At 47.4% G+C, this 24,524-nt stretch overlaps 2 protein-coding genes across 13 annotated transcripts in view; both read right to left on the minus strand.

Annotated features, from left to right (window-relative positions):
• The window catches only part of SRRM1 (serine and arginine repetitive matrix 1), a 20,001-nt gene extending 17,417 nt beyond the window's left edge, over positions 1-2,584 (minus strand). For 8 of the 9 annotated variants that reach the window (XM_037378978.1, XM_037378980.1, XM_037378983.1 and 5 more), the window contains exon 1: positions 2,461-2,584. In XM_037378978.1, the coding sequence (XP_037234875.1) occupies positions 2,461-2,481 (21 nt within the window). In that variant the 5' untranslated portion in view covers positions 2,482-2,584. The remainder of the gene's footprint in view (positions 1-2,460) is intronic. The other variant, XM_037378984.1, reaches the window with a different exon arrangement.
• A 2,534-nt stretch (positions 2,585-5,118) lies between these two features.
• Positions 5,119-20,645, minus strand: LOC119144087 (non-compact myelin associated protein). 4 transcript variants are annotated; one of them, XM_037378988.1, is made up of 5 exons: positions 20,516-20,645; positions 19,817-19,962; positions 7,699-7,793; positions 7,486-7,570; positions 5,119-7,018 (listed from the first exon to the last, which is right to left on the minus strand). In XM_037378988.1, the coding sequence occupies exons 3-5, from the start codon at positions 7,781-7,783 to the stop codon at positions 6,877-6,879; spliced, it is 312 nt and encodes a 103-aa protein (XP_037234885.1). In that variant the 5' UTR covers positions 7,784-7,793; positions 19,817-19,962; positions 20,516-20,645; the 3' UTR covers positions 5,119-6,876. The 4 variants fall into 4 exon arrangements, with proteins under 4 accessions (XP_037234885.1, XP_037234884.1, XP_037234886.1 ...); XM_037378987.1 differs by having other exon boundaries at positions 20,408-20,520; XM_037378989.1 differs by lacking the exon at positions 20,516-20,645 and adding an exon at positions 20,419-20,507.
• Positions 20,646-24,524: the final 3,879 nt, after the last annotated feature.

Raw genomic sequence — 24,524 nt, forward strand, 5'->3', positions numbered from 1 at the left:
GGAGTAAGCAGGCCCCTGAGCTCTGCAGCGACACCTTAATCATATAATCTCCCTGGCATACTACTTACGAGTTTAGAAGTACAGTAGTCTGAAATTGTTATGGAAAGGACTTATGCTGGAATTCACAAACTCCTCAGAAGGAATAAGCTCTTTTCACTCCGTCCAGGAACAAAAATGTCATATTTGGTTACAATGACATCTATGAAACCTTTGGGTAAATTTCTCTGAAGCAGATCAGTCAACACAGAGCCAGCAAGAGTACAAAGAATACTATTTTATTGATCATGCTCTGTTAAAGTTCACCAACTCGTTCCACTTTCATGAACAGAAACTATAGGTTAATTCATTTGGAACTGAAAGGCTTGAAAGTCCAGTTCTGGAAAATTTACTTGCACAGAAGTAAACAGAACCACACATGAACAAGAGTATGAGCAGAACTGCATCCAGATACTGATGATTTGTTACCAATTTAAAACAAATCCACAGTTCACACCTGAAGCTTATTAAGGAAACCAACCTCACTGATGGAAAACACAGGAATTTAATATGTGCAATTTCTATGCACAGAATAAAGGGTTGAGTACCAGCAATAACGTAAGCTACTAAGGAACCAAAAGTCAAGAAATAAGAAAAAGCTCCAATTCTCAGGTTAACCTAATTACTTCATTTGATATGAAAGCACCTTGAATTAGCAACGTAACATGCTACGAAGTCATCAGATACTGACAGGAAACAAACTATTTCCGCTATTCTGAAGCACAGGAATCCTAAAGACCAATTGTGGCACAAGCACTTACCAGGATGAAGTCTGTTTAAAACTCCTGATAATATTTGCAGTCTACTGTGTGGCTTACACATTAACAACACACACAGTATTTGTCAGATCACTCAAGAATTTAATGTTCTTTTTCAAAACTCTCTTGTTCACAACCCAGAAGTGAAAAGGAAAGGTTAAGTTTTTCTTAGCCTGTTCATACCACATGGCAAACAGCAAAGGTAACCGAAGACCCAGAGCACACTATCACATAAAATTTCAAGGAAGAGACAAAATGGTTTGCACTGGCAACTTTACAGAAGTGTAAAGAACTGGAAGAATTAGTAATAGCAGCTTTCTTGTTAAGGTGAGTGCAAACTACTGCTCTGCTGCACTTCTGTAATTTCCACAAGAACTGTTTTCTCCTGAACCAAGGCTAGAAGGAGATTAGAACACTGTTTACAGCCTCGTTCCAGTGCCATGTTGATTCTGCCTTTCTAAAACAGTCACCTTTCACAGGCCATTTAAAACAAGATTAGATTTCCAATTCAGTGTTTTCAGTCCCAGTAATTCTACTGTCAATTACAACTATTTGATTTGTAAACTTGTCAACAATTGCATTAGACAGAACAAGTGCACCTTTAACTTGTAATTATTTTTCTCAGGCTGGTACGTTAACACAAAATTGAATTGAGAGATTATGTGCCCTCATGTTCTAAAAGCATCCTAGTTGCAGAAATAGAAAATAATATAGCTGAACAAATGAATGACTCCTGAAAAATTAAATTTGTTTTCAAAATTGTCAAGGAATCCCCAAAAAATAAGCTCATCCTAATTAACAGAAAAAAAGGCTGAGAAGAAATATACCCTAGGTAGGTTACTGCTTAATAGTCTGCAGAAAATATAGCACAGCTGTAAGAACAGAAAAGAAAAGCTCAACGATTAAAAGAAATTATCACATACCCACCTAAAAATAAAGCCTAACTTCTTTTTGGTTTGAATACACTTAATAACCTTCGCGTCACACTTTAAAAAATTCTCTCTTAAAAAAAAAGGCAATTTTGTTTATGTGCTTTGAACGCGGCCCCCAAAAGCGCACTCGATGGCAAGGCCGGGTTCGCCTCCCCCCTGCCCCGCGGCCTCTCCCCCAGGGCTCCTCGCACGGCACAGCCCAGGGCCAGGCCGGCCCGACGCGGGGCTCCTCTCTCCCCCCGGCGGGGCCGGAGGCCCGGCCGCCCCGAGGCCCAGCGCAGGACACGTCGGCCCCAGGCCGCGCCGGGCTGCGGGGCCGGGCCGGGCGAGCGCGGCCCTTGGGGGCGGCGGCAGAGCCCCCGTGCTGCGGCCACGCGTGTCCCCGCCGCGCACGGAGCGGCCACCTCCTCCTCCGGGCCCGGGCCCGGGGCGGCGGAGCCCCTCGCAGCCGCTCCCCTCCCACTCCCACAGCGCCCCGGTGCCGCGGCCTCGCGGCTGGGCCCGGCCGCCCCGGCCTGCTTCCCGCCGCCATTTTCTTCGCGGCGGCTCCTCACAGGAGCCTGCGCAGGGCGGGGGCGGGGGGGCACGGCGGCGTTCCTCGGGGGAGCGGCGGCCCCAGCGGCTTCGCCCGCGGCTGCGGGGCCTGCAGCAGCCAGGCTCGGCCCAGTGTCCCCCGCCGGGGGAGCCCCGCCGCCGTTCCCGCCCGCCCGGCCCCCCCTGAGGCCGGCACTTACGCGGAAGAACCCCGCGTCCATCTTGCCTCCTCCGCCTCCTCCTGGTCGCAGCGCGCTGCCGTCCCGGCGTGCACCGCGCGCCCGCAAGCCCCCTCGCACGCTCGCGGCGCTGGGGGAGGAGGGGGCGGGGCCGAGCCCTCCGCGAACGCTCGCCGGCGGCTGCCGATTGGTGGCTGCCGCCGCGGAGGGTCGGTGCGCGCGCGGAAGCTAGCCAATCAGAAAGCGCGGCGTTCCGCTGGGAGGAGGGAGCGGTGGTTAGGCGTCCTTTCCCGGCGCGCGGGTGGGGAGGGGGAATCCTCTTCTCGCGAGATGTTGGCGCGGGGCGGGACGTTCCGGGGCTCGCGGGTCAGGTGGTCTCGCGGCCGCAGCGGGGAACGGCGGTTCGCTGTCTCCCTGAGGCGGCTGCGCGGGCGCGGCGCGTCCTGGCCGGCCGCCCTCCCTGTGGAGCCGTCCCCTCGCCTCAGCTCGGTCCTTCCTCGGCGGAACGGGGGGCCCTGGGCCCGGGCGGCTCCGCGGGAGACATCGGGATCCTTGCAGCGCCGGGGCCTTGGGGGGGTCCCTGCTGTGAGGGGCTGCGGGCCGGCCCAGGCCTCTGCTCTGCGGCCCTGCAGTGCTGCTGGTGCGTGTTCTCCGCCCTGCCCGGTCGGTAAAGGCGGTGGGTTGCGTTTGGGAACCCTGCTGCGACTTGTCGTGAGCGGCCTGGCCCTCCCTGCTACCTCACGGCCTTGTCTTGTGCAGGCAAAACCGTGTGTGGCACATCACTGGTGGAAATGCTGCCACAGCTGCCTGCGGTTCGCACAGATCTATCCAAAGTAACAGCTCTGCGTTTTATCTAAAAGAAATGTGTATGCCCTTTAAAAAGGAAACGCTAGGTTCCTTCAAATAAAGTTAACACAACAGCTGCTTCCTGTGTTCTCAGCAGTCATGTAAGTGTCATGTGAAAGACACGTGGTTTTACAAGTGCCTTTTGGGCAAATAAATTGGTTATGGGACTTAGGGAAAAGACCAAAAACGTTCTTACATTTTATCTGCTTAGACCTCCAATGATGGTACCTCTGTATTGCGCACAGCCGTACCGGGGGTAGCGTTCACTCGCCTACCGAACAGTCCCGGCACCGCGGAGCAGAGGGAAGGAGCTGGGCTGGGGGGCGGGTAGGTGCTGAAATGTAGTAAAGTTGGCTGCTACACTTGGAGTTACTGTATGGTTTCGTCTGTTGAGAAATGGGTTGCGAGCTGTTGGATGGGAGGAGGACGCTAGATGGAGCTACGTGCTCTGCGGAAATACCTGGGTGCCGGACCCAGAGGGGTGACCGCTGCCTTGCAGAAGTTTTGGGGAACAGGGCTTACCCCGCAGTGAAAAACAGGAACATTTTACTAGTGTACTAGCATCAGTAAAGTGCCAGCTGTGAGCCTGAAGGATCCAACCTGCTGAAGCTGTTAATTCTAGAAGACTTACAGAAGCAAGAAAATAAATACTAATTCTTGCAAGACCCACTGCAGATGAACTATTGAGTACGCCCTTAGAAAAAAAATCTAGCAATGTTTCTTTATATGACCTGCAGACCGAATGTTTGCATTGTCAGAATACAGACCCACTGGTATTTTGTCAAGAGAGAAACTTGACCAAAGACCAAAGTAAGAAGGTAGAAACGTTGGTTGTATCGCACTGCTGGGCAAAAAGGCGCTCTGAGGCACTGTGCCACCAAGTGTTCAACTTTGTACTAACTCGCAGACAAGTTTGTGTGAATCACAATGAGTTACACTTATGTTGCCTATTCTCTCCAAAGACTTCCACGGTCTAGGATTTCTTTAACAGACCAAATTGCAACATCAGCTCTCAGTTTTGTATTTTTTTTTTAAACCAGCAGGTTTCCCTGATGGCAAGTCTGCACGCAAAGGCAGCTAATGGGGAGCTTTTCCAAAAGATGGGGGGTTGAACAGGGAAGCGGGGTTCCCAGACAGGGCAGGCTGAAGCAGCAGTGAAGCTACTATTACAGGGCAAGGGCAGTGTGGGCTTGATCCTGGAAAACTCTTAAATCCACAGCAAATTACACAAGTGTTACAGTGGCAGCGCGGTGGAAATACAGTGATTTTTGTTTCTTAAGAAGGTGATTTTGCGTGGTCAGCATAAGCTCTGGATTTTGCTGACAGGAATCAGAATGGACTGTGGGGGCCTCGCAGGCTGTGCCAATATAAGAAAAAATTTACTGGTAAAACAGCAGGCTTTCAATTTTGCAGATTGAGCAATGCTAGCGTGGTTACAGCAGTAATTTTCCTGCCAGTAACAGTAATTCTAGCAATCTAGAATTGCTTACAGTAGTACTGCTTATTCTGCTTCAGTGAAGCAAAGTGAACTTCATTGTTTTTAAACTCTAAATGGAAAGTAAAATTTGCTAAAAGTAGGTCTGGCTGGTGATGCTAAAAAATAACAGTAAGATGGGGCTTATCTTTTGTAAAGAGCTTGATTTTGATACAGTGGAACATGCCTAGAAAACATCCTTAGCTGTCTGGAGATAGAAACAGGAGGCCAACTCCTTTATGTCTTTAGAAAAAAATTAAATTGTCACCTGCAGTACCTTCTGAATGATTATATCAGTCATTCCTGCCACAAAAAAAGTAAGTTAGAGAACTAGGACAACTAAAATATTTACAACGAGGTTCAGAAACTTCACAAACAGCTGTCTTAATATTTAGTTTGGAATTCAAACTGTGCTCCAGTTTCATACAAAAAAAATTTGCAATGTAATTGAATTTACTTTCTGCACAGTTAGTAAAAATTACCTGGTCAAGAGATGGGTTCATATCTTGGAAAGAAATGTTGTCTACTTACCACCCCAGTCCCTCACTGCGTTACTCTGAGAATGGTCAGCTTTGTTTTGGCCCGGTGTGATTTAAGAAAGTAACAAGTGGTAACGTGGGGCAGAACTGGGAAGAAGTGCAAGTGAACCACTGCAGGACAAAAAGCTTCAAAGCTGGAGGCTCTCTGTGATCAGCTCAGCTAGACAACAATAACTTCTTTCTCTACAGCTCCCAAAAAGGAGTTAAAATACCCTACTAACAGATGTACTAAGGTCTACAAACAGGCCGGAGCTCTGTAACGGCCACAGTAGCCTAGAGCTAACCACTGGCAGTGTTTCAGTGCAAGATACACACAAGAAAATAAATCCAGGCTGCTACATTACCGCTGTGTTCGCTTCACGCTCTGCCCAGCCATTCAAGTGAGTGGTTCCATAAAATTTAAGATGTGTGTGTCAAAAAGTAGAGCTGTTTCTCAGAGCCTCACGTACTTCTATTTAGGACGAGGTTTAACTCCTCAGCTTCTTCCTAATCCTTCCTATCTGTCCTTTCAGCTGTGTTTCAGGGCTGCTTTGATACCCACGCTTGAGACTATCAGCCACTAAATGTCTGACAATGCCACTGTCTGTTCACACTCAGTGGGTTGTGAATATCTTTGGAAATTTCTTTGTTGCATTACTGTACACCCACAATCATCACATTTGCAAAACAACATCGCTTTCAGTTACTTTCTAGAATAATAATTAAAAAAATGTCTAAAAATAGTTCAAGCCTAGTCTGCATTAGAGAACAAAGCATTTCAGGGTGTGAGTTGGACATAGTAGCTGTGTAAAGCCCCGCTTGCTTTATACTGCCTTTCCACACTTACTTTTTCAATTAAAGAACTTCTCAGATTTTCTGTAAGACGAAACATTCTAATGCAACTCCAGTAATGAACCTAAAGCAGTTCTTGGCATGAGAGAGAAAAGCCTTAAGACATTGAGTTCATTTGGAAATGGACAGATTACCAAGTTTATAGAAATGTTTTTAAAATACTTGAAAATAAAAAGTAACTTTTTCTCTTTTATCTTAAAGCATAGATATGTGGCATTAGAAACATGAAAAATGAGTAAAGATAAATACAATTTTGATACTTCCTGTACTATCCATGTATAAAATAGACCACAAACCTGTTTCACGTAAATCGTAACAAACCCAGGTTCAACCCGAGTTATAGCTCTTGTGTCCAAATTTTTCTTCCAGTTTATCATCAGTCATTGCAGAACACAAAAAACTCAAACTCTCGGAGTAAGTAAAAGCTCCACAGAAGATGAGTGGGCATCTTTCCTTCCAAGGAACGGGCTTGGTTTATTCAGTCTCTCCATACCCTAGAGAGCTCTGTGAGAAGGCTCACTGTGTTTCTGATGAGTTGTGTGCCTTCCCCAGTTGATTTCAGTCATACAAACAGTGTCCAGGCCTTTAATTTTTCCTCCCAAAGAGAGAAAGCAGGATTAATTAGAATCTATAGACAAAATAATAACTCATTGCTATTCCAAATGCAGCCATTGCTTTGCCGAGAAGTCCCAGGTCCAGGTAAGTAAGAATTCCATCTCCCTTCTCTCACAGGGAGGACACTCCCAGTTACCTATTCTGCATGTGGATATCCACAGGTATGAAAGTCACTGTAGGGTGCTGAGCCAGGCTGCTGCTCTTCTGCCCTAAAGCAGGTGGCACTGCTGTTTTGGTGGGTTTGGGTTCCAGCTCCCGCTTCACTCGCATGCGTCTGTAAAGATAAAAATGAAATTGTCACCGGAGCTGGCACATGTTGTGGTCTGTCCCGTGGTATTGGGAAGGTTCCCGTGGAAGCAGGTTACATCAAACAGCTACTTAAAAGCCAGTGCAAGCCAGGATTTCACCCCCAAGATACTAAATGGCAAGTCAGTGCTTCTAGAGCATTAAGTCTAACCCAATGCCCTGAAAAGTGAGAAATCAAGCTCCTGTCCAGCAGCATTGATGCACACAGCAGACCTCTCCTATGCTCCCAGAAAGCACCCTCCATCAAGAACCTTTTTTTGCTTCCTAGCAATCACAGAACACTGATGGTGAGATTCAGACGCTTCAAACACATTACAGTTTAGATTCTCCTGGAAATTTTCAGCAACAAATACTGAAATGGTCTGCTAGATGACAGCACACCAATTTTGGTTCATCTTGTCCTGCCTTAGTGAAGTATAGAACTTGGCCACGTACCTGTTATATGTTTTCAATATGAGCAGAACCACTGTAAAAATAATAATCACTCCTACTACAATGGCAGCAACTATTGCTCCAGAACCTAGCAGGGAAACAGTAATGGAAAAAAAAAAATCTTATTTACAAAGTTATTGTACTGTTTGAAGTTTGCTAAGTACAAGGTCCACTTAAAAAAAAAAAAAAAAGCCACCACCCCACTAGTTTTCTTACTTTGATAGAGAATTTGTTCTTGAGACTTTGTGGTCACATTTACTGAGAACTGAGTATTATTGATCAGGGGTGCAGCTGTCGTCATCTTGATTCGGCTACAGAAGAAAAAAGAAAAAAAAAAAGAAGAATGAGTTCATAAAATATTAGCCAAAATTTGACAGTGATAATAGGCAACTATTTGTTAAAGATTCTTAGCCTACTTTGTGCAGTCTCATGGGACCGGGGTTCTTAATATTTCCTCAGTGGTGAAAATCTGGCCCTGCTGAATTCAATGGAAATTTTGCTACAATAGTCTTGAGCAATTTGCTTTAAACTAATTGCTGCTCAGTATTAATAGGATAAAAATAAGATATAAACACAATAATGTGTTGTTACCCATATATTATTGCTGTTATACAATTTTGGTAAACATATATTTTAAATGCCTTAGGGTTTTAGATTATCATTTCATACTGAGATTCAGATCACTGAGCAAATAAATGCGAAGAGTTCTGTACCCAGGATACAGTAATACATCTTTAAGGAAGGAAAAAAAAAAGTCAGCACAGAAAGGTTTAAAAACTCCTTTATAGAACAGAAGAAAAACCATTTCAGCCCCTAACTTGAAGCTCCAAAAGTTACACGACAAAACAGCAGCTACCCCATGACAGAAAAGGATTGCAGTGTGACTGGGACAGAAAGCTGACGTGAGTTCGGACCAGCACCTCCCTCGTGTCAGTGTCATCTCAGGTCTGTTATGGAAGAGGAGAAGCCTCCAAGTGGACAGCTGAAAATCTGCCTGCTCCTGCATTTTGGTAGGGTAAAACCGGAGCTAGAAAGAGCAGCCTGCATGTTTACTGATTTTATAAACATTTTCCAAATGGTTTCTAAATGTGCCTAGTAACCTTAGGCGTTCAAAGACTCCTTCAGTCTGAGAAGGGTGTGAATACCACTTCAAACAGACCTCGGAAACCATTTCAGCTCCTGGCTTCGGAGAGCTAATACACTCAAACTATCCACTGAAAATTAAATTATTCTTCAACACCTGATACTGAAATTGAGTTTCCCATTTTGGATGCTGCCCAGTACAACCAGGCAGAACTCAGCCTCACTCTGTTACACTCCACTGGGATACCGTGGATCTGTGACATGTTCTTAGTGGCTTTAATTTTACACAGCGCAAGACATACAATAGCCAGAAAATTATTAAGCGGATAGAAATCAGTCGGTAATAAAAAGAACTGGAAATCTGAAAGGCAGCCTCCCTTCCCCCTTATTGAGGCTTTCCTAAAGGTTTCCGCAAAGTAGCATCCGTCACATAAAACACATGTAGTGGCAGGCTGTGGATTTGGGAGGCAAGAAGGACACAGCTCTGATTGCTCTTGACAGGACAGGTGTTGTTTCGGGGTGGGGAGGCCAGGAGCTGAGTCAACACGTGTGTGTGCTTGGGAGGCTCCACTGACAGATATATGAGAGCGCCGTAACCAGCAGGAAGGAACATGGTCAGTATCTGCCTGGGTATGAAGGATCAGAACTGCAAGGTCAATTCATGAAATACTTCGATCCCCTTAGGTTAAAAAGGTTCTGTTTTTTTCTTTTAATTTAAAAAACAAAAATAACTCTGTCTTGAGTCTGTAACTGGGTCATTCTCCTCTGACTGACTGACTCCTTTGTTTAGCCAGGCCAAGTTAATTCAGCAACACGATCATCAACTGTAGTCGTAGATCTTTCCACGCCGAAAGAAATATGTTGTGTTGAGAGTTTGCCCAGCCTTACTGTATAGCACAGCGAAAGGATTTACACACGCCTCGGAAGAACCTGTGAGAGGCACCGAAGCTCAAGTAACGGCGCTGTCCCCATCCCTTTCCCCATCCATCCATTTGAAACCTTGTTGATGCAGGTTGTACCACGGACAAGCAGAGACTGCAGAGACTCTCCATCTTGCTGCAGGCTAGGGAAAGCTCAGCAAGTATTTTGACTACGGACATAATTCAGAAAAAGCCACGTCCAACTTTTACCTTGTTGGTCCTTACTAGGAGAGCACAAATTCCAGATTTATAGAACTGTTTTTCTCCTCCTCTGGCTATTAAAATAAAAATCCCAAATAAATAAGTCTCCATATTTTGATATTAAGCCATGCAATGTTCATAATTACTAACTTCCATCTGGTTCAAACCACCTTGGTAGTAGTAAGCTATTTGTGCATGAGTCACCTATAACCAAAGAATTGTTATTGTCACTAAACCGCCTGTTTGCGACGATTAATTTCTCCAACAGGGTGTAAAAATCTAAGATGCAATTTGACAAATGCATCAAATTTATATTTTTTTTTCCTGCATTGTACAGCAAGTAAAGAGGTCCAAGGTCTGTGTTTCAGGCCAGGGTGAGAGGTGCCTGTCCTCTGCTTTACCTACAGCAAGTCCCAGCTCCATTCCTCCCCTATGAATCAGCAGGGTTATGCCTGGCCAAGCCGGTGCTGCGAGACTCAAGGACCCAGCAAAGTCCAGCAAAATCCATGGGAACCTACTGGTTTTGGGGCATTGTGGGCTGGAGCCTCCTCTGCTTATAAAAACATTTGGAAAATCAAGAGTGCTCAATAACAGCTATAGAGCAGAGGAGAAGAAATGGACTTTGATACAGCAATCACAGGACATTCTTTCTTTATGACACATGGCATGCACTTCCCCCTGTGCACACACACCTGCCTGGGGTTTTGAGAGCCACTAATTCACCCGTAGTTCTCGAGACTGGGAGTGGGGACACACACCGCTGCTTATTTTTGCATCCCCATATGACGGAGCTGGAAATGTTTTCATAAAGTTAAGCTTTGGGCACGTTTCCATTTAAAACATCTTTGCAGATAGAGCGTATAGGTTGTTTTGGCAAGTAGTAGCAATGCCCCCCTTTATCCAGCCTGCCTGCCTCCCCCTGCACCGTCCAATTCCGAGCTGAACGGCCATGCTCATTTACAACGAGATGGGGATCACAGCTCGTCTGTCAAGCGGCTCCTGCAGCACCTGGCAATTACAGAAGAGGGGCAATGGGGAACAGAGGGGTTGGTTTGAGTTTTTTTCCAGGAGAGCTGGACTTTGAGAGCCAACTCCCTGCTAGGGAAGGCGGGTGCTGGTTAGGAAGACACACAAGTTCAGTGCTTTGCCACCTAGAAAAAGGTGGTCTTTGCATCAAGCTGTGTTGCAGGCTTTAGACACAAAATCAGGTAGTTTCTCCAGCAGTAATATATACTAGTTTTGACCCAGGAGCTCAATCAGAGGATTAATTCATCCTTTCAACTGCACTGCTGCACAGATAATATTTTTATCTTCTATTGTGGCCAGCCACAGGCTGAAAGGTGATTTTACCCTCTTTACTCATCCAGGTCTATTGAAGAACACTGGGTGCCAGCTCTGCTGCTCCAGGACTTCATTCCCTTCCCAAAAATGTCAACAGAGCTGGGTTTTAAACCACAACACCCACTAAGGGATGGAAGAACAAAACCCAGTACTGGTTTGCTTGATTTCTGGTTTTCTTTCTCAGTATACTGGCTGTGATAGCTGCTAGGAAAAGGAGTATTCTCTAGAATATTTAGAAATAGGCTAGAATTTGGGCTATTCTCTTCCCCCACATCCTGTTGCAGATGTGAATGCGCAGTGCCATGTGCGAGCCATCTTACATTATCAAAAGGCCACCAAGAGCTGAACTTACATGAACACTACCAGGGTGCTGGAGCTGTGTGAGGAGAAGCAAATTATCAGAGGTATACAGCATTAATTCCAATAAACAAATGCCAGGCTGTCACCGAAGAAGCCAAGAGGCAGCCAGATCCTGTTAAATAAGGCAGGAAGGACTTTATCCCAGAGGAGCGGTAGCTGCCCTGACAGCTGACAATCTCAGATTTGCTCTCCTGCAAGAATTCCACACCACAGACCCATCACCACCCTATCTCCTGCAAAAGAAGAGGCTGAGGACTCAGCTACCATCCACATCCACCCTCCCAGCGCTCCAAAGGAGCTTTGTGCTAAGCCACATCTGTTTGAGGCTCAGCTCAAACCATGTGTGCTCAGCTCAGCTTGCACATCAGCCTAAGCAGCAAACTCACTCCCATCCAAGGGAGAAGTTAATCCTTCTAAGTTACCAGTTTTTCTCCTTTCCTAAAAGCAACTGAGCTCGAGAGCAAGGACCTGGCTTGTGAGCAGTCCCCAGAGGAAGCGGATGGGTGTTTTGGTTCTGCTTCTGCCTCCACTCCAGCAGCCTGCCCTTCCCTGTCTTTGCAACAATTTACCTTGTCTAATTGCTTCCAACGCGGAGTGGTTTGAACCTACCTGTTTCATTGTTCCCTGCTGTTTTCCATCAGCAGGGAATCAATTGAGCATTCACAGCACAGCCCAGAAAGGAAACAGGCTTATATTTAAAGAGTTGCAAATTCAGCTTCAGCTCCCTGTAACCTGGCAAACCACTATCTTTGATCCAAACAGCCTCGAGGCAGCGCAGCCACGTGCTCCTGCGCTCACCTTCCAGCTGCATCAGGAGCCACAAGTACTGGGAACATTGCCGAGGGTTTGAGGCAAACTGTATTTTCAGAAAGTAATAAAAACACAGTGTGCTTCAGTGAGACCTGAATGTGCCTGAATTTACCTTGTGAGGCTCTAAAGAGGGAAGAAGGGGGAAAAAAGCAACAAAAAACCCAAGTTCAAACTGGCTAGCGGGAGCTAAGGCATAAACGTGGCCTCAGGCAAACAACCCCGCTCTGTATGGAGCCTGTGTATTCGTACGTGTCCCAATATACATTATACAAGCATTTGCCCCAAGTTCTGGCAAGAGCTCTCCAGGTTGAGCTGTTGTTAAAACACATATTAAAAGCATTTCAATTCCTTGCCAAGACAGAGAAAGTTACACCAGCTGCAGGCAATTCTACTGTGCAGTAGCAGCACCAAAAAAATAACCCACAGTAATTCTGCCTGCATGGCTTATTTCTCAAGAGGGGCAAAAAACCCTCAGCTCACAGAGATGACAAGAACCAAGGAAGTAAAGACACGTCCCCAGAAAGGAACGCCCTCATTCCGATAGTCATACCTGGAGATACAAACCAGAGAGACTTTGGTGTTGACTTGCCCAGGAGCAATGTCTAAACCAGACAGTGACCTGCAGATTTCCCAGTTATGGTTTATTGCCTTAAAATGCTGGGCCACACACATTTCTCCTCTCCCTCTGTGTGAATGCACTTATTCATGGGAACGACAGTAACTCTACCATGTTCAGCAAAGTGCATTTGCATCATTAAAACACTCCAGATCCTTCAGCGTAGGGCGCTCTATGCAGACAAGCCAGGATATGGAAGCAAAACAAGCCAGAGGTATTTTCCCACCAGTTACACGCCAGGATCTAGGATTAGGGATTAGAAGACTTGCTGAGACACTTGTGAAATACACGTCAGAACCAGGATTTGAACTTAAAATGGAAAAAACCCACCGTGTCACCACCGCACTGTTAAAGTTCCTGCAGCTCAAAGCTTGCACTGCTCAAATGCCTGTTGTTGATTTTTTATTTTTTTAAAACACCCCAACTCCCCTTCTTTCACTGATATCACATATGTCACCTAGAGCTTCCCACTAGCTCTGGCGAGTTGTCTAGGATTTCCCATCGTGGACCCAGGCATGCTCTACTACTTAAGTTTCCAGGCAGACCCACAGAATTCGGGATGCATAAAACCCCCTCCCATCCAGAAACACTAAAAACCCCATAAATTTTAAACTAATATATAATCCAAAAGAAAATGGTCTGTTTAGTGTGCTGTGCTTACATAGTAAGGCTCATTAAAAGACATTTACAAGAAATCATTTGGTCCAGTGGCCACATTTGCAGAGACGGAGTTACTTCATTATTTAGGTCTGAAGTGATTCATTTAAGAGGAAATGGAATAACATTTTAAAACAAAACTGCCATTTACATGCAATGCACAGATGATATATCAGCTATCAAGAGAGAGCTGGGAGTAATTTTGCAGCTTATTCCTGAAAGGAATGCTAGAGGGTTTTGTTTTGTTGGCAGCTTTTTTAAAATTATTATTAGAAGGCTTTTATTCTACATTTTTAATTTATGACTGTACACACACGAGATGCTAAATTAACCAACTACAAATGATGTAATCAAGAGCTGGCAAATAAGAGGTCATCAGCATCCACCTTATTATAACAGCGAGGGAAAGGTGCAATACACTGCTTGGTCTTTTTTGGGGGAAAGGATTCCTTACTTTCTGATAACACAGAACCATGTCACAAGACTTAAAACAGAACAATGCACAGAGTGAGCAGACCGATTTCCAGGTTCGTGACGTGGTCTCCAAGGCTCACACAGTGTCAAGTGATCTCTCTCGGTTTGCCCCTGCAATCAGAAAAGCCTTTTCTAACACTGCGGCACAACAGACGAGTGATTTGTACCTCCTTCAGGGCCACAGCGACTGCACAGTTCTCTGCACCGTGTCAAGACCATACATCATTTGTTTCCTCAGATGTGCTTTTCCACCAGAAGGCTTCATCCAAGCAGATACTGAGAGTTTTCAATCCCTTGGTATCTGGGAATCCTCCATTTCAATCATTGCTGCACAGATCCAACAGCTCAGAGTATGGCTGCACATCTGGGATACATCACCTGTGCAGGAAGCCCCACGCTTTCTGGAAGGGATCGGATGCCCTCCTGCATTACATTTTACAGCAGATTGACACAGATGTATCACTGCATCCCAAAAATGCTGCTTATGTGCTAGAGGCGGCTCATTTGCACACCATTCAGCCAGGAAAATCAACACGAGGGACAGCCAATTCATAGTATAGAACAAAGCCCGAGGCTGATTCCCAGCTCATCTGGACTCGACAGGCACTGGAAGCCCCTTCCGTGCACAGAGATATTAGCAGAAACTTATTTCTGAGCTGCAGCTCGCACCAGCACCTGGCAGCATAATTAACCTCTGATTTGGGAATGAAAAACAGAGTCCGGTAGATGACAAGACTCACCACAGCAATGGGTGAAGAAAATCCACCCGCACTCACGCACTTAAAAAGCGGTGACTGTTGCAGCAGGTGCAAAGCATCCCCGGAGCCCAAAGCTCACGTGGGCTCCCCAAAGACACCCCACTCCAGACTCTTTGCTTGCAATAAGGTGTCTCTACCCACTGGAATACTGATTAAGGTCCCACGCACCGTACGTGTTCCTGGGAGCACTCAGGTGGAGGGCGCAGGAGGAAAGGATGTGTAATTAGCAGTTAAATATTACCCAGAAAGAAGAAAAATGCCTCCAGGCACCTGTATGAATTTCAAGGCAGGAATGGCTCATGGGGGATGGTGAATGAGGCTTGAGCTGACAAATTTTAGAAACCATCAACGTGTGCACTCAAATGGAAAGCAAGAAAATTGATCTGAGCCGAACCCTTGATCAGGGCCTGGCAGCAGTGAGTGGCATCGTGTCACGCATCTGTCAAATCACACTACCCAACAATTTGTTTCTGCTGCTCAAAGAAGTCTCAGCAAAGTGTGCATTGGTGGCAAATTCAGTGGATGTGGACCACAAATAAACCATAAAAAAAGCAGTTTGCCATTGAGAATGGTCTGTTTCTGTTCTTACTTCAGAAAGTCGACTCTTGTTTTGTACATGTAATGCTCTAGAGAAGGCCTGTTACTGCAGGACTCATATCAGCTCTTCTGCAGTATCTGTGGAAAACTCCCTACAGCTTTTCAGTTTCCTAGAGAAAAGAGTTTAAAAAAACCACTGCAGATTCAGCAATGTTTTTGCAGAAATTATTATCAGGCTCTGTATCTTGCTGGATCTGCTATTTACTGAAGGGCTGGAGCAGTTCAGGAGATTACCCTGTTGTAGAAATCCTCTCTCACCTGGATTTTCCATCAGGGCACCTGCTTTACTCCGGGCACAACCAACAAACACTCCAAAGCAGGAGAGAGGGGATTAGGACTGAAACTCTGAGCATGGGAATTGCAGCGTTATTTGAAGGTCAGAAACAGGCATCTGTCTGGAAGTCCAGTATTAAATGGAAGATCCCACATAGCTCCCAATTAGAAAGGAAGAAAGAAAAAAATCCAAACAAAAACTGAGGGACTGTGGTATGGAAAAGGAATCACAGCACAGAAGAGGTTGGTCTCATTTAGGGCCAAACTTTTCAATAAATGTAACTACAAATGGAGTATGTAACTACAATCACTTAGAGAATGTCCCACTACTTCCAGGTCAGTCCCCTGATTTCTGGGATCTAACCCAGACTGAATTGGCCTGAATTTGCACTCCTGCTCTGCAGTGCAAGGTGTGCTTTCTGCATGCTCCCTATAGCTCCAGAGCTCCTCTGAAAAGACAAGGCAAACATTGCTCGGGAAAGACGAAGACGAACCGGCAGCAGAAAACAGAGGAGCGTTTCCCTGCTAGTACACAGCTGGATAAACCTACATCTCAGTGTGATCTTGGACCTTTGAAACACACCCACTCCAGCCAGCTGAACTGCTCTGGGGGACAAAACATTTCTCTTTGCTCATCAAAACATGTCAAAAAAAGCAGATACTGCAGCTATGCTGTCCTACAAGCAGAAGCCTCTGCCGAGCCGAGGACACAGTATAGGCATCAGGACCCTTGTCACCACTCATCACGTGTAGCCAGGCTTGGCACTTGTTCACAGCGTGACCAGGCGGAACAGGAACACTCAGGAAGCCCTTACACATCAGCCAGGAACCTGGAGAACCTACAGACAAAGAAGAAATGGCAGGGGAGAGAAGCCAGAGCGGGGCAAAGATGGGCTTGGAAATCCTGGGAACACGCTGAACAGTGCAGCCACTGCCCCTGTGAGCTGGTGCCCGGTGGATGCTGAGCCAGGCAGCGCAGCCAGCACCTACCTTTGGGACAGAAAGACTCTACCACTCTTTTTTACAAGAGACCAGGCAGCAGAGGCTGATTTCAACACACTTTTTAAATCAGGGCAGGGGATGGCGATGTGCTTGTTGCTTGCTGAGTAGGTCGAATCTGACATAGCCTCCTCGCAGTCAGAGATGAGAGCAAGGCAGACAGGCATTTAATCAACACACTGAAATACCTTCCCCTGACAGAGATGTGAAATAAGCCTGGAAAGGCGGCTAGTAGGTAGGAAAGAAGTGCGTTCTCACATTCTCACAGAGTGGTTCAAGAGTTTTCTTCCCAAAAGGGGCTCAGAGCTCAGCATCCCAGCACCAGCCCTGTTTTAAAAAGTGTGTTGAAATCTGTGTGACCCGACAGATGTTACACAGGCCTGTTCTCACAGGCAATTCAGAGAAGAGGAACTCGACGGCCCGTTTTGTGTTACTGGAACAAGACCGATAGAAACCGCAAAAACAATGTCAAAGCATCGTATCCAGCTGGGGAACAGCATGAAATTAATTAAGATCAGTAGCACAGGGCAGATCTGGGCTCCTGCTGTGGCATGCAGATCTAGAATCGGATCCAATTCCAAAGTTTCCCAGAGTTCAGGGAGTTTTTCTATCACATCTGGCAAGTTTGCATCCCTTCCCTGTAAAAGGCTGGCTGAGTTACACGTGTGCAGCAAGCAGCTTTCCGTGGTGGTTCTGACAATGAAGAACAAGAATAAGTTTTTCAGAAGCACCAAAATATATTTGTATAACCATATTGTATACACTCGGGTATCAGGGACCTCTTGTGAAGAGCATAGCCCAAAGAGAAGTGGGGAAACTCAGCAAAAATGTCCTGTGCTTTCACTAGACATATGGGAAACTCGCCTTACAAAACAAAGAACTGCTAAAACACTATCAGTCACTTGTGACAAGAGAAGGAAAAAGGAGTTACCCGGAGCAAATTAAGACTCATAAAGATACTAACAATCAAAAAAAAGGAGACACACAAGCCAAACACACTGAAATCTATAGCCCATTCTCCACCTTCCTTCTCAGCCAAGCCAAACCATGGCTGGAGTCCAGTATAACTTGTGAATGATTTGCCCAAACTAGGACTGGCTTCCCAGACTAGAAAACCACTTCTCCCAGTTCCAACACCATCACATGCCCCCCTGGCCAGTTCCTTCTGTTCTCTGAACCCTTCGTGGCCTGTGGGCAAGTCACTTGCCCAATGGCACGTTGATGCCAGGAACAAATCCAAGGAGGAAAGCAATCCCAGATGTACCTTCAAGCACCCCTTGCTACACCCAGCGGAGCCAGAGAGATGACAACAGCTACTCCTGGATTTACCTTACACCGCAATTCTCACGGGACAGAACAAACACCCACAGCTCACACTGTGACCCACAGCAGGCTGGAATTTCACACTCCAAGCTGCCTCTCATGCTGGAGAACGACCCTTCGCATCTATCAGCGCAAACGGTTGCATGTGAGTCAACACAGCTCCTGTTTGCTGGCAGACGGCTGTTAATTTTTTCTTTTCTAAAGATAAATATATTTGCTAGGTCAAGGGTTTTGAGGCTTCCATTATGGACTGGTAAGTGAATTGGAAACTTTGTCTTCCCAAGCCCACAGCTGAATGGTTAAGTGCTGATGTTACGTGGGATTAATCTAGGTGTGTGTTTGGTCCAGGGGGCTGTCTCCATCCAAATGGATGTGATAAAGGCAGAGCCCCTTTCCTCTGCCCTCTCACCCAGCCTGGCACCTGACGCAACCGCACCATTAACCCTGTAGCTGGGCAGGTGGATCCCTGACTGGTACCCAGCCCTGAGCAGCCAACGGTGAGGAAGCACCATGACTCCAGGGCCCCTGGAATTAGGTTTTAACTTTGTTGCTCCATGGAGGTGGTTGTGAAAACATTAAGCTATGTATGTCAGTGGGAAACTGGATGACTCAGACAACCCAGCAGCTTTTTTTCTTGCTTTCCTCCTCTGTGATCCCCATTCATGCCTCGTATCATCTCTCCCTGCAAGAAGCCTAACGAACACTATAGGTTTCGGCTGCATTTCCCGATTTCTGTGACTCTCAATACAAGCAGCACAGTCAACCTCGCCACATTTTTTTCCACTCCCACACACCCAACAATAGGCCAGGTCAAGGCTCACTCACTGGCCCCAACCAAACCCCCCTTCCCAACGCAGCCACTCTTCAGCAACGCTGATCCCGGCCTGGCACAAGGGCATGAGAATGCAGCATGTGAGATACCACCCTGGGGAGCAGGGGCTGCTTTGGGCAGCTGCCAGCACCCCGCAGCGTGCTCAGCATTGATGGATTCACCCCGTGAGCACACAGGCTGCTGATCTGAGACCGCTGCAGGCACTCGGTGTATCGCTCACTGGCTTCTCCAGCTCCTTTGTGCACTAAATCCTGACTGGCTCACTGTTTATTGCCATAAGTAGGAGAAAGAATTTAGTGTAACTAGTAAAAGTCATGCTTTCAGTAGCAGCAGACAGATAGGGGCAAGGCTGGACAGGAAACCTTCGTGAATTACTGCCAAGAAGGGAGCCAAGTCTACTCCCAATTGTGGATTGAAGTTTTAGGACCGTTGCTCTCCTCTTGCAGCTCAGCATGTGGTACAATATGCTACCCAGCTGCTGGACTGGATCTCCTGCAATTGAAGCTGTTCAACCAGCAGAAAAATGCAAATCTCAATACTATTATAAGAACCTCTGCAAATTTTGTATCCTTCAATTTTTTCTGTATTAAAAAAATAGACAAATCTGTATGCAGTATAGAAGTGCAACTCCTTTCACTCTGCAAACAGCAGGATGAAAGCAGTCGCAAGATTTCTTCAAGTACTGCATATGCAAACTTGTTGAATTGGTGAGGCACATCCCTCTTTTCCAAGAACGCTGTAGACAAGCACGTAGGCAGCGCGGTACTTTACACTCACACCCCATCCTCCACCAGAACAGCTAAAAGCTCTTGGCAAGCCCTTGTCTGAACCTGGCATCCACAGCCCTGGTACCTGTCCGCGCAGCAAGACAATAATTCTCACAGGGCCACGAAGTCCCCGGTGACCGCACCGCCTTTGTCTCCTGGTTTCTAATCACTAAATCAAAACCTCCCACTCCAATGCTCCATCCAGCACAATGTACCACATCAGCGAAATTTGTTTACAGGACACAACGCTTCCTTTAGCAAAGCCTTCCTGGGGGCATTAAGTACATTAATTACCACACAAAACCAGAAATCACAGTTCAAACCTGTCAGCAGCTTCAGCGTGTTCCCAAACAACGAAAGCAGCAGGTTTTGTTCTGTGCTGGAGGCACTCGGAGATCTGGAACGCAATGCTCCCAGCTTTCCAGCTCTTTTCATGTTAAATATTAGTCTGCCAGCCCATTCTAGTACGCTGCCCCGTAGACATAAAAAAAATACAAAAAATTTCAAAAACTGACTAAATAATTTTAAAAATTAATTCTTTTTAAATTAAAAAAAAAAAATTTCAAAAAATCCCCCCCCAACAAAACCTTATTTATAGTTCTGGGGTGGAGTGAGGACCAGACCCAGCGTATGTGGAGCGATGGGGACGCTGCGGGCCACAGACCGATCGCTTCACAGAGGTGCAAACTTCTCTCTGGGGGGGGCACCAAGTTGCCAGATGGGCTCCAGCCCCCACCCCCTAACGGTTTCCAATTAAATAACTAATCAAGTTTAGCAGAAAACCGTAGGCGAGCACCTGCGCGGCGCTCCCTTCAGGCTGGGGGTTACCGGTGAGGCGCGCAGCGGCGTGTGCCGCGGTGCCTGGAACCCCTCGCACCGAAACGCGGAGTAACCCCGCCGTAACGGCTACTCACAGCCACCTCACCGGCAGCGGAGCCTTCCAGCAGCCAAATACCATTTACACCGAGTGAGGCAAAGCCGGCCGGGCCGCCACCCCCCTGCGCGCCGCCGGAGCTACTCACAGAAGGAGGCGGCAGGGCCAAGGGCGCTCCCGGCGGGCCAGCCTCCCCTCAGAGCCGCGGGCAGCACCGCCCGGCGGGCCGGCCTCCCCTCCCCTCCCCTCCGAGCGGCGGGCAGCACCACCCGGCGGGCCGGCCTCCCCTCCCCTCAGAGCGGCGGGCAGCACCACCCGGGCCGGGCCGGCCTCCCCTCCCCTCAGAGCGGCGGCCAGCACCGCCCGGGCCGGCCCCCCCCTCAGAGCGAGCGACCGCCCGCCCCAGCCCCGCCACCGCCCGGGGCAGCAGGTGGCTCCCGGTGCCGCCCCGCGCCTGGCAGCCCGGCGGGCAGGGGCCGGGCGGCGGCGGGAAGCGGCGCCTCAGCGCGGCGGGGGAGGCGGGAACGGGGCTGCGCGGGCTCCGGGCAATCGAGGGGAGGGGGGACCCGCTCCCCTCAGGGGGTCCCGCCCGCCGCTCTGAGGAGAAGGCCGGGCCGGGCGGCGCTGCCCGCTGCTCTGAGGGGCGGGCCGGCCCGGGCGGAGCGGGGTAGGGGCCCGGCCGGAGCCCTTTGGTTCCGCGGCCGAGCGCGCAGGAGTGCCCGAAGCCCCCCGGGAGCGGCAGCCCCGGCCCCCTGCCCCGCCGGGCCCTGGGACATCGCAGCTGCAAACGGGACTGGCACACTGGTCAGTGGGAATGGCACACTTAAAAACGCGAAAAATCACATTTATAAACGGGAAAATCGCATATAAATGGGAAAAGTCACACTCGGAGGTGGGACTGTCACACAAATGGGAAAAATCACTCATAAGTGGGGAAAATCACACAAATAGGAACATCATACTCATAAGCATGATTTTCCCATTTACGAGTGGGAAACTCGCTCACAAATAGAAAAAAAATCACATTTATAAATGCGAATATCACACTCATAAGTGGGAATGTCACACAAATGGGTATATCACACAAATGGGAATAATCACACACATAAATGGGAAAATCACAGTATCACACCTGAATGGGAGTATCACACTTACAAAAGGGACCTGTACCCTGCCTGGGGCCTGATGCTGCTTCCACTGGAAACTGGGATACCGCGTTCACACACCGGCAGCCCCCAGCCCAGGCTCATTTCATGGTTTACAACCGCTGAGCTGCCGCACAGGAGATGTTTCCCCCCATCCTGCATCTCAACTTCCCCGTGTTCAACCAGAACCAGTGCTGCCATCTCCATTAAGCACCTTTAAACTTATGGATGAAACCTGCCTGTTACAAATTCCTCAACAGGGGCATCGTAACGGTCCATACACATCTGCAGTGGATTTCTTGGGATGACCAGAGTACATCACTCATGGCTACTAAGCTTTCATCGATGACTGATTTCACTACAGTGAAGGTTTGACTGTAAATGCATCTATAAATTATTGCTTTGTGTTGATTTAAACCTGTGAATCCTCTGATCAGACCTTGTTCGAGCTGGCATAGATTGTGCAGTAGGATAATGACTTCTTAACTTCTTTTCAAGACTTTTACAAGTAACAGTTAATCAGCTACCACCGCCGTGTGTAACAAGATGGGTTTATCTGCATGTTTCCCAATGCATTCATCAGAAGGGATTTCTGCTTGCTGCTGGGTTTGTAACATGCTGCTCCAGCACAACTCCTCTGTTCCTGCCTGTTGTGTGGGCAAAAAAGTCCAGGGTGAGGATCCAGGTGGGCATCCTTGATCTGGATTTTTGCTTGAGTTTGAAACCAGTAAAAGACAACCAGTGACACGAGCACAGAGTCCAGATCCTCTCCTATGTTTACAGCTTCTCTTTGGGGACAGCTCTAGGAAAGCTGGGGCTCCTGGCAAGATGAGTTTCAAATGCTTGGTTTGTGGCAGCTGGAGCAAGAGCAGTAAGGATTGCTGCAGGTCCCACACACACCTTCATGCAAGATGCCAGGCAATGACAGCAGGCAGCTTCTCACCAAACCCAGCAGCGAACAGTGCATCACGCCCTTGCAGCCTCCCCCAGCATTTAGCAGCAGCTCTCAGCACCATCCCTCCACATCAGCATCTCCCGCAGCTCCATGGGACTGAGCTTCCTCCAGCTCAGCCCTGAACCTCACCTTTCCCACCCTCCAGTAACCCAGAGGACACCAACTGGTCCCAACGCATGTGTGTCTGCAGCCCCAGAGCCCAAGTATCACAGCCACTGCGGAGCTCCAGCATTCCGAAAGCAAACGAGCTCGTTAATGAATCACGGGTGGACAGAGACAGGGTTTGGGGGAGAGGGAGCACCGCTTGTTATTGCTGGGTCTGCCTGAGGGAAGGATGGAAAGATGTAGAGGGCAAAAGATTTTTGTCTCACACTTGAAATATTTTCCAAGCTGAAGAAGCTACTCCGGACAGAAGCCAGCAAGCAGGTACCTTCCTTGTCCACCTTTAAATTAAGCCTTCAAAAGGAGGACCAGAACTTCCCCACCTCACAGCCTGGGGTTAGATAAGCAAACAGAAGAAAGAAATCAGGAGCTGGCTCCAAAAATGAAGAGCTCATTTAAAAATCACAAGATTTACAGGAAGTATCAATATTCACAGCGGTATTTCTTTCTAGTGTTTAAATCAACAGTTTCTCCTTTGCAGCCATGAAGGAAATTTAAAAAATGACCAAAAAGAAGGTAAGATTCTTAACACAATCATGTTTCTGCAGAAGCTGCTGCTTTAGAGAAAGCACCAACAACCCAGACGCACAAAAGATGGGGACCTCAAGAGACCTCATCCCAGCCTGCACAGGCAGCCTGCACAGAAGTTGGGATTGAAAATTAGGTGCTTCCTTACCTTGCAGCTCTCAGCGTTTTCCTGCAGGAAAAATGCTTCATTCTGAGCCACTCACAAGGCGGTGGTGGTGGAGTGCCCCTGACAGATCCCATGGGAGCAAAGAAGTCACGCCACAGCACTCCAAAGTGACCACGGTTCATACCCAGCTGGAGCCAGGCGGTTCCTCTGGCAGGACCCTTTCTTCCCATCAAGACCCAGTTATAAAAGCATTTCTGGTTTCCTTCACTTATGTACAGCAATTCAGTTATGTAAAGAAGCATGACACCTGATGCTACATCTCACTGCAAACATACAAAATCCCCTGACCTGGCTTGGGCCTGTGCTTTCTGCCCAGACGAGGAGCATTAGTATCTAAATGCAGCACTTGGCATCACTACACACTCTTTTTCAGTACAAAAAGAGACATACTGAAAGCAGAAGCTTCCATTAATTCCACTCAATCCACCATGTATTTTTGCATTTTGTAAAATAACAGATTGAAACTGAAACCACCTTATCCCAGTGATGCTGACAGCCCACCTGATGTAGCTGTGGAGGAGAAATACAAATACTGATCGGGTACACAAGTTTCGCCATGTAAAGCACTTTGGGAGCCACTGATAAAGATGCCATATATAAACTTAAGCTTGCCTTCATAAACCTAAAATTGCCCTGGTGCCAGTCACCTCAGTCCTTGCACCAACGACAAAGCAAGAGCCACACATTCCATTTTATAAGTTGGTGCTCAAGTCCTGAAGATAGTAAAGTCCAAACAAAACAGCACATTGCAGTAAAAAGACACATGTCCTACAGAAACATTTGTGTTTTCCTAACACAGGGCTCATTTCAGTTTGGTGTTCATGATGGACTGGTTTCTACACTGAACCCCAAGCTGAACCCCACAGAACAAAAACACAGAGGCTTTCTCACCAGAGCTTAAGATTTTCAAGATCCAATTATTTAGCAAAATCCTTTTTTTGTATAGCTACAAAGACCCACATTAGCCACTTCCAGCTAAATCCTTCTGCCTCGACCACACTAAGCCCCCATGCCGACACCACAGCTCCTTCAAACCACAGACTGAAATCTCAGTAAGGATTACTCACCATTCATCTTTTCAAGGGAACAAATTTAGTTTGATTGGTTTCTTAACAATTACTGCCTCATCCTGCATAAACAAGAAAGAACGTGAGGCTCTCTTCTGGAAACAGGAGCAGTACTCCAGCTGCTTACCTTCCCT

Source organism: Falco rusticolus, chromosome 3 (genome assembly GCF_015220075.1).
Source record: "Falco rusticolus isolate bFalRus1 chromosome 3, bFalRus1.pri, whole genome shotgun sequence".
NCBI lineage: Eukaryota > Metazoa > Chordata > Aves > Falconiformes > Falconidae > Falco > Falco rusticolus.